Raw genomic sequence first — 12,973 nt, forward strand, 5'->3', positions numbered from 1 at the left:
GGCGAAGAAGAATCAACGGCGCGGACCGCCGCGGTGGAGAGAGACTGCTCTGTGCCTTCTCTTTCTGGGCTTTAGAATAGACACACGAGAAGTCTGGGACACAGCGGAACATTCCAAGTGACATGGAGGTCAGGGTGATGTATTAAATAAAGTGTCTTAAATGGCTTCAGCACCGAGGTAAGGAGAATGCTGGAACACAGACTAGCAGGATAGGCTAGTCCATGTTCTGGTTATCCATTGCTGCATAAAATTATATGAAAACTTACTGGCTTCAAACGATGACATTTATCTGGCTCACAAATCTGAACTTGGGCAGGACTAGGTGGGGTGAGCTCATCTCTGCCCAAGAGAGTGGGAGCCACTCTATAAATATAACCTAACCCCAGAAGCCAGGCAGTGCCATTTCCACCACATTCTATTTGTTGGGGGAATAGAACAGCCTGTGCTGCTAACTACTGCACCACCCTGCCTGTTTTCAGACGCGTTTTGATGGGACAGGCTTCTTCTCACGGGCCACATTTGTCATGAGGAATGTGGCTCTGTGCTCTGTGCCCGCCCAGGGCCGAGGAGGGCTCTGCCAGGACCAGACTCCTGGTTTCATTTCTGAACAATAGTTTCTGTGCCTGGGCAGTGGGAAGCCCAGGGTGTCAGGCTCAGCTTTGGGTCCTGTCAACGCCATCTCATCCAGAGCCTGTTCTGGAGAGGTGGTGGGGAGTGGGGGGTAGAGGCTGCTCTGCTGAACAGGAAAGAACCACGAGTCCACTCTTACATCCAGGAATCTCCTGAGAAGAGTACAATGTGGAAAGAGATGGTATTTCCCACGGAGTAGCCCAGTACCTACAGGAGCCCAGGTGTTGAGTAAAAGCACTCGCTGAGTCAGCCAGGTGTGGCTTCAAGTCCAAGCTGTTCCTTCCTTTGCCAGATGGATGAGCCTGAGCAGATTACTTCACCTGATGAGCCCGTTTCTCCTTCTATCAATGGGGGTAATACTTGTCTCACATAACTTGCCTGATATGAAATGAGAGTATATGTGTAAAGCACCTTGCATGGCCCTGCCACTTAGGAGGCACTCAGTGATGTTGTTGCTTTGCTCTGGCCTCCTGGTGTGCCCAGAACCAGACCCTGTGCCCAAGGAATCTGCCCGACACGTAACAGTGTGGGGCTTTCATCTCCCTTGTTTCTAGGCACTCTACTTCTAGGAATGCAACCTAAAATGAGTATTATTTTTTGCAGCCATATCTCTCAGTGGTTTTCACCCATTTAAGTCCTACTGTTCTTTCCACATGGAGCAGCTGCTCCACAGTCCCTTCGCTGCAGCCATCATAATGGGCCCAGCTGCAGAAAGAGATGGCTGTGGTGTTGAAGAAATAGGGCAAATCCGAGGCCCCAGCCTCCATGACTCAGGCCTTCCTTCCCCACTGCCATGGAAGGCTTGCCCCATCCACCCAGCAAAGGAGGAATCAGGTAAGATTAAGAACCTAGGCCCTCTGTACCCCCTTCCCAGCCCTCTCTAACCCCACGATGTGTTGGCCCAGCCCCACTCAAGGGGAAAGGTAGTGGACACTCCGTCCTACTCGGCGATGTGAGATGGATGAGCCTCCGTGTGGATGTTCTCCAGGGCTGCTCCGCTGCCCAGCCGGGAAACTTACTGAAATGACTGACAATTAAATTTTTAAAACTTACTGATTTGAGAAAGAGACAGAGAGACAGAGTGTGAGAGAGAAACATTGATTTGTTATTCCGCTTACTGATGCCTTCATTGCTCATTTCTTGCATGTGCCCTGACCAGGGATCAAACCCACAAGTTTGCATACTGGGATGACACTCCAACACAATGAGCTACCCGGCCAGGGCAACCTTTTATTTTGTTTGTTTTTTGTTTTAAAGGTGGGACGGGGGTGGAAGGTGGAAACCTGCACCCACATTGGGATCCAGAGAGCATCGTGATACAAACACTGAAGGAGATTCACTGCTGGAGCCCACGTGGGCTGGAGAGAAGGGAGCCGTGGGGCTTATGGCGCAGCTCCCCTTCCAGGGAACAGGCCTGGTGTGCTGGGGAGTGAGGGTGCACAGCCTGGCTGCCTGGGGGCAGCCACCAGGCCTGGAGCATTCACCTCGTGCTGAGCGCTTCACACACTTCATTCGTCCCGTCTTCACAGCAACTGGGCCAGGCAGCAAGAGCCCACTTTCTTCAAACACGAGGGGACAGGTGCTGGCAGGTGTGGGAGCTCGTGCTGGCTTGAGGCAGGGTCTTAGCAGCTCGCAGGCTCCACCTCCTGGTGATGTCCCTCTGCCCAGATCTTAACCTGGATGCCTACTGAGCATGACCCTCCTCTGACCCCCAACCACAGGGTCGCCTTCTCAGTGAACGAGTCCATCAGCCGCAAAGGCAGACATTTGAGGAATTACCCTGCTCACCTCTCCCTCGTATCCAAAGATCTTCTCATTATCTCTCCTGCTTCTATTTTAGTTCTACCCCAATCCATCCTATATAATAGCTAAAACTTAAATCTGATTATGGTCCTCCTCTGCTCAAGCATTTTCGATGGCTCCCCAGGGCTGTCTTGTTAAAGCTTAATCTCAGTGTCTTGGCACCTACAGGATCCTCTCCAGATTCATTCTACACCTGGTTCCATTTCACAACAGCTGAAACGCTCATGATTTTCGAGCATACCCTGTGTTCCCAGAGCCTTGGCCCGGGCCATTCCCGCAGGGTAGAATGCCCTCCTTTTGCTTCTATGCACCTCACTGCTCACCCTCCAGTCAGCTCCCAGGCCACCCCCTCCATGAAGACTGCCAGGCAGACTGAGGGACCCTTCCTTGGGCCACTCACTGGCTCGCGGCTGAAGGCAAGGGCACTACCTTTCTGTGTCCCAGCACTTAGCACCGTCTTTTGAACACAGTAAGTAGATGTTCAATAAACGTCTGATCGGTAAGCCCCGTGACTTCTGATGAGAAGGAGATTCTGGAGTCTGAGTCCTGGGCCCACCAGCTGTGGCATCTCAGGTGATGACCTTAACCACTCCATGCCTCAGTTTCCCCAGTGGGAACTCCACGACAGTTCCTAACTCCTGATGTGGCGAGGGTCAGATGGTTAGATGATGGAGAGAAAGCGCCTCCCTGGCTCAAAGGAGGGGGGTCCCACAAATGTCGGCTCCCCATCTCCTCCATCTGTTTTGCTTACCCCAACCTCCAAGGCCCCTCTACGTTACCGGCAAGTAGAGGCTCCTAGGAATTAGATTTAGGTAAATGACCACTCCCCCCCGCCCAAACAAGGCTTCCACAAGGCAAGAGCACCTCCAGCCGAGGAGACACGGGCCACTAGCTGTCACGCTGGGGGCTGGATGACCTTCCTCTGTGCACCATGGGCCTCTGATGCTGTTCCCTCCCCGTTCCTCCATCTGTTTAGAACGACTGGCCTTTGAAGTCTGCATATAACTATTCCTTCTCTGGAGGGCACTCCCTCCATTCCTGTCCTCCCATCCCGCCCGGTTGAGCAGTCCCCCCACACTCACCCGACTGACCCAAGCAGACACAAGCCCCAGACACCTTGGTACATTTTTATTCAAACTCCAGATCCCCAGGCTTGGCCCGGCAGAGAGTATGTTCTTGCCAGTGGCAAAAAGTGATACAGCACGTCCGTTAATACTAATCATTTTAATTTAAATTAATAGCATTTCTGGAAGACAAATGCAGTTGATAGAAAATATAAAAACTTTTACTGTACAAATTTTACATCACATTCAAAAACACAAGTGTGTGCCTTGTGGCCACAGAGACGCTGGGTTTGCACACACTGATGAAATCCTGGCTATCGGTGCAGAACCCCACAAGCTCCCTGTTGGGCTTTGCATTCACAGCTCCACCTGGCCCCCAAATCAATACAGAACAGAGGTTCACAGGGCATCCCATCCCGCCTCTGAGGTCACAAGAAATGCCAGGAGGGGCAGAGACACTTCAGGACCCTGCAAACATCTTTCATTTGGTGACATGGAGAGGTCGGCGTTGCTACCCACTGCTCACAACGGGACCTTGCTAGGATTCAAGACCTCAAGGTGGATGGAGACCAAATGGCTGCGACTCTGTTGGCTAAAGGCAGCAGGGACAGACCCTAGGGTTTGGAGGCGAGGCTGGGAACTGGGGGGCCCTGAAGGGCCAAAGTGCAGGCTCACTCTCAGACCCCAGCGGGGCCTCTGCAGCCCCCAGAGCTCTCACCACGGAGATCCTCCCGGCTTCTTCACAGTTGGCCATGCGGGCTGAATTCACAGTATCTGCTGTCCTTCATGTGTTTCCAAGGCAGACGGGGAGAGCACACGGAAGGGCAAGCATGTCTTCCTAACCTCATTCACAGTCACTTAACTAGAGAGAGGGAGAAGGGGACCACGTGCGGGTTTCCTCAGGTGCTTCTCGTAAAAGAGGCTTCCCAGGGCCTTGGAGGGGAAGGGGATGACCCCAGGTCCTCAGCTACACTCTTGGGGTCCCTGGCAGAACGTCAGTTCCCTAAGGGCGGGGACTGTGACTGCTCCTATCCCCAGGCCCCCCGCACTTGCACAAAATACAGTAGGTACTCAGTGACAGCTTCTCGAACCGACCCCCAAGCGTGACACTTGCGAGAAAAAACAAAGCTCGGACCGACTTTCTGTGGGCTGCGAGTCGGGGCTGGGGAGGCACAGAGCCAGAGTTGCTCAGGTGCCGTCCGAGCCCTGGGCCCCCCAGTGTGGCCACAGGTTCAGAGGGCAAGTGACAGGCAGCAGTCACACACAAGGTGGCTTTGGGTGGGGGTGATCGTGCAGGGCTGATGCGAGAGGCCAAAGGTATGTTGGGGAGAAACAGACGGTCCCGCAGAGAACAGACCCCCATGAACCGAACTCACTGGCTTCCGGCTCTCATCTAACGCCCTGCACACCGAGAAGGGGAGGGCGCTCGTGTCTGGTGCACTGATGGGCAGCGGGAGCCTGGGCACCTCGCACTGCCTCACAGCTGTGCTGTCACATCCAGGGGATGGTGGCCTAGGGAGGGGGACATAGCCCATTTCACGGTATTTCGGCCAGACTCTAGGGAGGGCCCTGGAGATCAGGAGCTTCGCTAGGTGCGTCTAAATGAAAGGGACCAAACACCTCCCCATCTGGGCTCAGAGCACAGACACCGTTCTGGCTCTGACTCCAACCACCTGGCCACTCTCCTCCCCCTTGGTCACTTCTGGCATAGGAGCCTAACGTGATGTAACGCACACCGAAGGGCTTCTCTGCCACTTGGAACTTCTCTCTTTCGGCAACAGCTTCCAGTGAAGACAGGCTGGGTGCTCTCCCATCAGGGACTTCCCCAGATGGAGCCCTTCCTTCTGGTTCAAGCGGAGGCCTGGCAAGCAGGCCTTGGGAAGACTGCGGGGCTCGCTAGGTGGCTCTGAATGAAAGGGGGGACACATGCCTCCCTTCTTAGCTCTGGACATGGATGGGGGGAGCCAGGAGTGGGCTGAGGGGCTTCAGCAGGACTGGGGGAGTGGGAGAGGTGGGCAGGTCTGGAACCTCCGGTTTCTAAGGGGCCAGCCAGGTCACGCTAGGCTGGGAGGGTGGCTTCAGGGGCCCACCACTGCTGCTCCCTCCCCGGCCCCTGCCTTGTTCTCACAGAGCCAGCCTCCGTGGCACACACAGCCTTAGTTCTGTGGTCACGTCAGTTGGGGGCTGGGACGTGTCTAAAAAGCGGAGGCATTTCCTTGGTGCCTTCCTGGGGGCTTCCTGAAGGAAACATCTCTACAGACAATGGGAACCCCGGTTAGGAACCGCGGGGTCCGTGTAGACGTCGCTTGGATATTATCTAAGTTTCCAGCTTGTATGGGCTGAACTGCAGGGGTCAGAAGTGAACCCCAGCTCTCTGGGATCTGGTGACCCTTATAATTTAGTTTGGCTCCTAGCCAGAGACTGCTGTGCAAGAGGAGAGAGGCCTTTTGTCAGGGCGAGGGGCGATCCCTACAGAGGGAGATTCCCCACTGACAGGGTGTAGGGCCAGAGCAGCGGCCAGGCCCACGCTTGTGGTCCCCCTGTCCTACCCCCAGAACATCCACAGTCACGACGCACTTCTTCCTTCTGGCCCAGCACGGACTCTCCGCCTACAGGGCTCTCCAGGGGGATGGCCACTTCCACTGCCCCGGCCGACGGTGCCAGCGCACCCCTGCTCAGCCCGTCTTTATTATCACCTATTGTAAAACATCGAGTTCACTCTGCAGAAACACACCTGTAAACATTTGCTGTCTGTCGGGACAGGTCTGGTTGTTGGTGATGCCACTTTAAGGAACAGCAGGCACGGCTCCATCTCTGGGACCAACGTGCTTTTTGTGATCGGACGGTCTGAACCGAGGACTCACGCTCCCGTCCTGCAGTGCTTCAGAGTGGCCGCCGTTTCGCAGAGTGCTGCCTTCTGTGGTGGTGGCGGTTTGGATGTTTTAGAAACACACTGAAGGAAATAGAAACTGTGGAAAAACTGCACAGCTGGCTACATCTTTGGATTGCTGGACTCCAAGACACCCAGGCCAAACCTTTCAAACCGGGGTAGCACTTTGCTGCTATTAATGCTGCAGAGAGGAACAAAGACAAGGGTTATAGCCCTGCTGGTCTTGATCAGCACTGGGGTGACATTAGCGAAGGAGTGGGCCAGTTCCAGAAGCTCAGCAGAGGGCCCGGCCCATCAAGAAGTGAGGATGATTCCACTACCGAGCTGCCCTGGTCACGCCTGGCCGTGGAGCCGAGCCTTGGCCACCCCCTCCTCCCAGAGGGCAGGGCTGGTTTATCTTGGAATCCCTAGCACCCCGCACGCCCAGGAACTGCTGTGGGCCCGCCTGCACTGCAGTCTCCTTTGCAGCCCAGGAGAGCTCTAGCTCCAGGAGGAACTGGGAGAGAAGAGAAACCCGACCCCAGAGCTGACGGAGACATCACTTGTCCCTTTTAGACGTGGTCCCCAGCACTGGAGTGCATCGGGGCCCCCTGGGAAACAGGCTGAAATGTGGGTTGCCAGGGCCTGCCTTTGGAGACCCGGATTCAGGTCTCAGGGCCCCAGGAATCTGCATTTGGTAACCGCTGACGTGACTCTGTACGTGCCCGTCAGCCACACTCCTGATGAACGCTGACTCGGGGCCGGTACCTTCCGTCTGCTCTGGGCAGATGTAAAGGGAGGTAACGCTGAGGGTAGGAAGGGGCAGGAGCTTTGTTTTATCAGTGAAATTGTTTGCAGACAGGCCGCCCCTTGCTTTAGGACCACATTCCTGAGTGTGCTGCCGAGTACACTTCCGCGCTGGTGTCCCTTACGGGAACAGAATTTACAGCGTCCGCACTGCCAGCCCTGCAGAGGGGACTGGCCCTGCGCAGCTCTGAAATCATCCCACTCCTTGTTGGACAAGATCCCTACGGTTAACAGCCAAGCAAAACCCCTCCCCTGTACTTTGAACCCAGCTGCTGGGAGGCCAACTTGCCGGTTGGCAGGGGGGCGGGAGGAGGGAACAGATCTCACTGAGCTGTTAGTAGGAGACAGGAGCGCCCAAACAAAAACGACACCACCCCGCAGAGGAACGGCTAGAGAGGATGCAGTCAGGTCCCAGGAGGCAGTTCTGGGGGGATTTGTTAGGGGGTCTTCTGTGGAGATCAGTTACTCAGGCACACACAGGCCGTGGGGGGGGGGGCAGTTGTGAAAACAAACAAAGCGACAGAAGTCTCAGGAGAGAAGGCTGCAGCGGCAGAGGCGGCGTCCCCTGGGTTAGTGCCCGCATCTCAGTTTGCGTGTGAGCAGAAGTCGCGGTGCCGGGTGCCGATTAGGAGGAAGAAAGCCCCAGGCACATGCGAGGCAGCCAGGCCTACAACCTATGGGAGGAAAGAGAAGGGGAGAGCAGCGTAAGAACTGAGCCCCATGGGGGCAGGGTGGGGGGTGGAGAGCAGCCAAGGCCTGGCCAGAAGGCAGGGGACACTCTTTCCCTGCAGAGAGGGAAAGGGACACCTCTGCTCCGTTCCAGGCTGGGCAGCAAAGCACACATGGCAGGGAGCCTGGCACAAGGAACCTTCCCCGGGCCCAGTCACAGGGCGTTATACAGAAGTTGGCCAGTGCGCCCTTTGCCCCTTAGTCCTTGACTTTCGAATAGACTTCCTGGAACTCACTATTTCTGCTCGCTGCACTCCCTTCTTTAAACTCTGGCCGGAGGGCACCCTGGGGACTCAGAGAATGATCCCAGTTCTCTCCCACCCAGGCACAAGCCATCACTGCCACAGTGGGTGGACAGAGGTCCTGACACACGCTGTGTCATCTCAGCCCAGCGAGAGAAGTACCAGCCTGGGAGCCCTTGCTGGTGGCCTGACAGCTGCAAAAGCACCACTCTGGTTTATGAGGAAAAAGCACACAAAGATGAGGTAGCTGGATGCAGGCAGAACAGGAAGCAGGGTGTGCCAGGGTAGCTGCAAACGGGCAGAGCAGGAGGGAAAGAACACAAGACACACTATTCCTCCAGAACTGGACAGGAGCTCTTAAAGTCAGGGTGGCCGTAACGTCCTTTCCCGTAGTATCGGCTCCGCCAGCGACTGGGAGTGGCCCCACGATCGTTTTGCCAGATGAGGGAAAAGCGAAGTCCAGCAGGTGATGGAGTCGGGCCCCCAGAGTGCACAGGTGGGGGAGGAGCCACAGGAATCAGGACGGTGGGGACGGGGAGACGACAGGACAGGCCATCGCATCAGCCACCCCCCGAAAATAAAAAAGCAACAAGACCGATGGAAAAGAAAAAGAGAAATGAGAATTAGAGGCTGAGTGTGCAGAAGTCAAAATCATGTCCAGGAAGCTCTGACATAGGCTCATTCAGGTATGCCGGCATTCTTTTCTTTAAGAGGCTAAAGCTGATCGTGTTGGGCCAGGTACGGCCCTCGTCTGTGACTCAGTTTGTATCCGTGAAATGAGAAGGTGGGGCTCTCTGGTCTTTAGGGAATCTGGGACCATCTCCTGAATGCCAGCAGTCACCACCTAGCACTGCTTTCTCTTTTGTAGGTGAGAAAACCAGGGCCCAGATTGTTAAAGGAGTTGCCTGAGGTCTGACAAGCCAGATCCCTGAACTTCCTGCGTGTCCAGGAGAACCCCCAGCTCCTGGCCTCTGCCGGGACGGACCCTGCTCAAAACCCGGCTCCAGTGACCTCTTCTGGAGACCTTTCCCCCAGCTCCCTGGGTGCACAGGGAGGCCCGTCTGTGCTCCCACAGAGGCTGTGCTTTCTCGCAGCCCCAGCGTGCTGCCGTCATTCCCCCTCCACTCACTCAGTAAACCCATCGAATGTTGGCTGAGAGACTGCTGTGTTCCCGGGGCCGTGCGAGGGGCGGGAATACAGAGGTGACCAGACAGAGTCCTGCTGCGCAGACTTACGACGTCTGTCTGCTTGTCTTCATCCCCAGTTAGACTGTAAACCCCTCGCTGGCCGGCGCCCGGCCTTGGCCTTCTGTTTCCTTGGGTGTGTAGCAGGTACTCAGCAATGGCTGGGTCAAGTCCACACTTCTAACGGCAACATTCTGCCACGCCTATTTGTACTGGACCCTGACCCATCTTAAGAACAAAAGAGTAAATCTGATTTTGCAGCTTGAAATACAGTACAACCACACATGGTCATTCCTGCAGACCATCCCTGCAACTGGCCTAACAGAGTTTACTGCGTTTCTTCAGGTTTGTGGAGTCTGGGCTTGCAACCCATTCTGGGCCTTACCTCACCTGCAGCTTGAAGCTGGTTTGCTTTGTTTTCAAGACAGGAGCTAGGCAACTATGTGTAAGCCACATGTGGTACAGCAAGGCTTTGACTGTTTCAAGTAGTTGTTAAAGAAAAAGAAAACAACAACAACAACTACTACTAACGTGTCAGAGACCCACAGACCTCACATATTTAGTATCTGGCCCTTTCTAGAGAGAGAGAGAGCAGTGCTGCTGGACCCGCGCACCTGGGCAGCAGGTGCGAGGCCCAGCTCCAGGGGCTCGGCGGTGGCACGGCAGGTGCCCATGCACGTGCACGGCGACTGGCGCCGCAGGGGCTGCCTTGCATGTGGGGCAGGCAGGCTCTTTATCTGTCTGTGTGCCAGGGCTGTGGGAGACTTCACTTTCCGAAAGTGCCCTTTGCCTTTTAAAAAGTTTAAAACAATGTACCTTGGCCAGGGGCCCAGCCCTGTATGGCCTGCCACCTGTTTCTGTACCATCCACAAGCTGACAATGGTTTCCACCTTTCTAAATGATCGGGCTTGGGGGGACCAAAGGTAGATTTCGTGACATGTCAGAATTCCACGAAATTCACGTTTCAGTGTCTACACGCAGCACCTGATGGGCACACGGCTGGCCCGCTCCCACAGCAGACCGCAGCTCTGACGCGAATTTCCCTCTGAGCCTGAAATATTTCCTATGTGGCCTTTTACAAATGTGGGTGCCCCCAGTCCTGCCAAGTCCCCACTTTTTAAAGCTCTGGAAACCGAGGCCTGCAATAAGGAAGGGCTTCCCAAGATGCTCACGCAGTGTGTGTTCATGCAGAGGGGGCCGGGGGACAAAGGAGAAAGGGAATGAGGTAGAACTTGGAAGAGATGACGGGTCTCCATAGCCCAGGGGAGGCCACCCCTGCTCCCTGGGGGGCAGAGGGCTGTGTCATTACACAGACGCAGGGACAGGCTGCCGGCACCAAGGTACCTCATGAACCCAGGCTGCGGGGTCCCCACAGCAGGTGGCTGACTTGGGGACTAGAAAGCTCTGTCTTGAGTCTGCGATACTTAAGCCACAGCCACTCTGCTGAGTCTGCTACCCAGGCTGCTCTGCCTGGCAGCTGGCCCCGCCCGGTCCTGTGCCAGGCAGAATCTTCTCGTCCGGGCCTAGTCCAGGCCCAGTGCCAGCCCTGCCCCGAGAACAGCGATGGGCAAGTTCTCAGAGGAGAGCTAGAGACGGCCACCTGTCCAAAGGAGTCTCCGAAATGAACGTGGTGAATGAGATCTTGGTGTCATTGGGGAGGGACAAGTCACCCCTGGCTAATCTGCTTTGAGCGTCCCCCACAGTCTTGGGCATGCAGGGTAGACGGTGCCCTCTAAGGCTCTGGATGAGGCCACCCTGGCCAGCAGGTTTGGTCACTGAAGGGGTACTTACTCAGCAGACTTCCAGAAGTGTCCGGGGTGGGAGAGCCGCCGGTTCAGCTTGGGCAGTTTCTCTAGCATGTCCATCAGCAGCGTGAAACTGGGCCTCTCCTGCAGCTCAAAAGCCCAGCAGGCAGACAGGATCTCCTGCGAGCAGAGCCGGTGTTAGTGGGTGTGGGAGGGAGCTGCCTGAGAGGGAAGAAGGTGCAGCTGGGGCCTCTGCACAGGGTCCCTTTCCTGCTTGTAGGCACCCCCCGCAGGTGGTCCCCTGACCATCCTGCCGACATTGAGCTGACTGGCCTTTGCTGGAGCAGGGCTGAGAAATGACTCAATTTCAGAAGAGCTCTCATGCTTGCGGTTCAAAATGAAGCACACAAGCCTATCCCCCCTTCTTCCTCCTTAGACCTCCCTGGAATAACAGTAACAAAGTTGAGTAACAGGTAATAGAAAAGACATCAGAACGAGGCCACCCATTTTTGCAATGGGAAGTGGAAGGCAGCGTGTGCGCAGGTGAAATGCAGGACGCTCTGAATGCGTGCAGGTGTGGCTGCAGCAGGAGGGGCCTCGGCCATACAGGAATGGAGGCTGCGGCGACAGTTCTCAGTTCAGGGCGGCGGTGAGCGCAGGCACCGCAGCAGCCCCGAGTGTGCCCAGAGCAGAGCCTGTCTCACTCTGGAGCTTTTCTGCCTACTCTCGGGGTCCACGTGTGGACACGGCACAGCCCTTCGGCCTTTCGAGTCGGGATGACCGCTGTGGGCAAACAGGACTGCGCACACAGCCGGCAGAGGTGCCCACCCGACAGAGCAGGAAGGGCCCACCCCCAAGACTGAGCAACTCAGGCTTCTGCTCTTAAACATGACGTGACCCCACGGGCTTGCCCAGCGTTGTAGGAAAACAGGAGACTAAAGATGAATGGACCAAAACACTGACTGAAAGAAACGGTGCGTGTGTGCGTGTGTGTAAGCGTGTGAAGACGCTACTTTATCCATTAACCCAGACCAGGGGGAAATAAAAAAGGCAATCAACAGAGTGAAAAAGTGCTTGCAATTAATAATGCAACTTCCAAAATAAAACATTAGGCAGAAGTACTAGAAAATAAAATCAAGGAAATGCCCCAGATTGTGGACCCAATTTTAAGTAGGAATGGGAAATATGAAAGAAGGTAAAAGACATGGAAATTCATTAAGAAAGACCAAATTCTGTCTAATGGAATTTTCCACAGAGAAAACAAAGAAACCACAGGGCAGGAAACTATAAAAGCCAGAATAAAAGCAAATGTCTCAGAAACTTGAAAGAAACAGGAATCTGCAGCTGCCAAAGCCCAATGAACCTCTCACTGGGCCCAAGGGACCTCACTGAAAAAAGATAAAAAGCTACCCTTGACCCTTGAACAAAGCGGGTGTGAACTGCGTGAGCCCGGTCATACGTGGATTTTATTTTTCAACCGACCACAGTTCAACTGACCTACGCAGTTCAAACGCACACTGTTCAAGGGTCAAGTCCATGGCTGGCAGTCTGCATCTGCAGAGGACTGACTGTGGTTATGCGATGATTTCTGACTGGGCAGGAGGCTGGAGTTGAGTTGTTCAAGGTCAACTATAATAAACCTATCCTCAAGCAATATTTTTCTGTGAAATTTCACTAACGAGAGAAGATCCTAGGTGTTCCCAGAGAGAATAGAACAGGGCAACCACAAAAGGTTAAGAATTGGACAGACACTGGATTTCTAGAAAATGCTCTGGACACTGAGTACACAGCAGAGAAAAATATGTTCTAAGAGAAAACTGTTGTGAACTTAGAATTCTATTTCTGGTGTGAGGACAAAATAAGGACCTTTTGAGGAATGCACGATGCCAAGACGATTTCC

At 54.8% G+C, this 12,973-nt stretch overlaps 1 protein-coding gene across 3 annotated transcripts in view; it reads right to left on the reverse strand.

Moving 5' to 3' along the window:
- Positions 1–3,554: 3,554 nt before the first annotated feature.
- Positions 3,555–12,973, reverse strand: part of KSR1 (kinase suppressor of ras 1) — a 149,083-nt gene continuing 139,664 nt past the window's right edge. For 2 of the 3 annotated variants that reach the window (XM_024565096.4, XM_045198958.2), the window contains 2 exons: positions 11,120–11,253; positions 3,555–6,568 (listed from right to left, as the gene is read on the reverse strand). In XM_024565096.4, coding sequence (XP_024420864.2) covers positions 6,490–6,568; positions 11,120–11,253 — 213 coding nt within the window. In that variant the 3' untranslated portion in view covers positions 3,555–6,489. Of the gene's footprint in view, positions 6,569–8,474; positions 8,556–11,119; positions 11,254–12,973 lie in introns of all 3 variants that reach the window. The other variant, XM_045198960.3, reaches the window with a different exon arrangement.

The sequence above is a fragment of the Desmodus rotundus genome, chromosome 9 (assembly GCF_022682495.2).
Source record: "Desmodus rotundus isolate HL8 chromosome 9, HLdesRot8A.1, whole genome shotgun sequence".
NCBI classification, from domain to species: domain Eukaryota; kingdom Metazoa; phylum Chordata; class Mammalia; order Chiroptera; family Phyllostomidae; genus Desmodus; species Desmodus rotundus.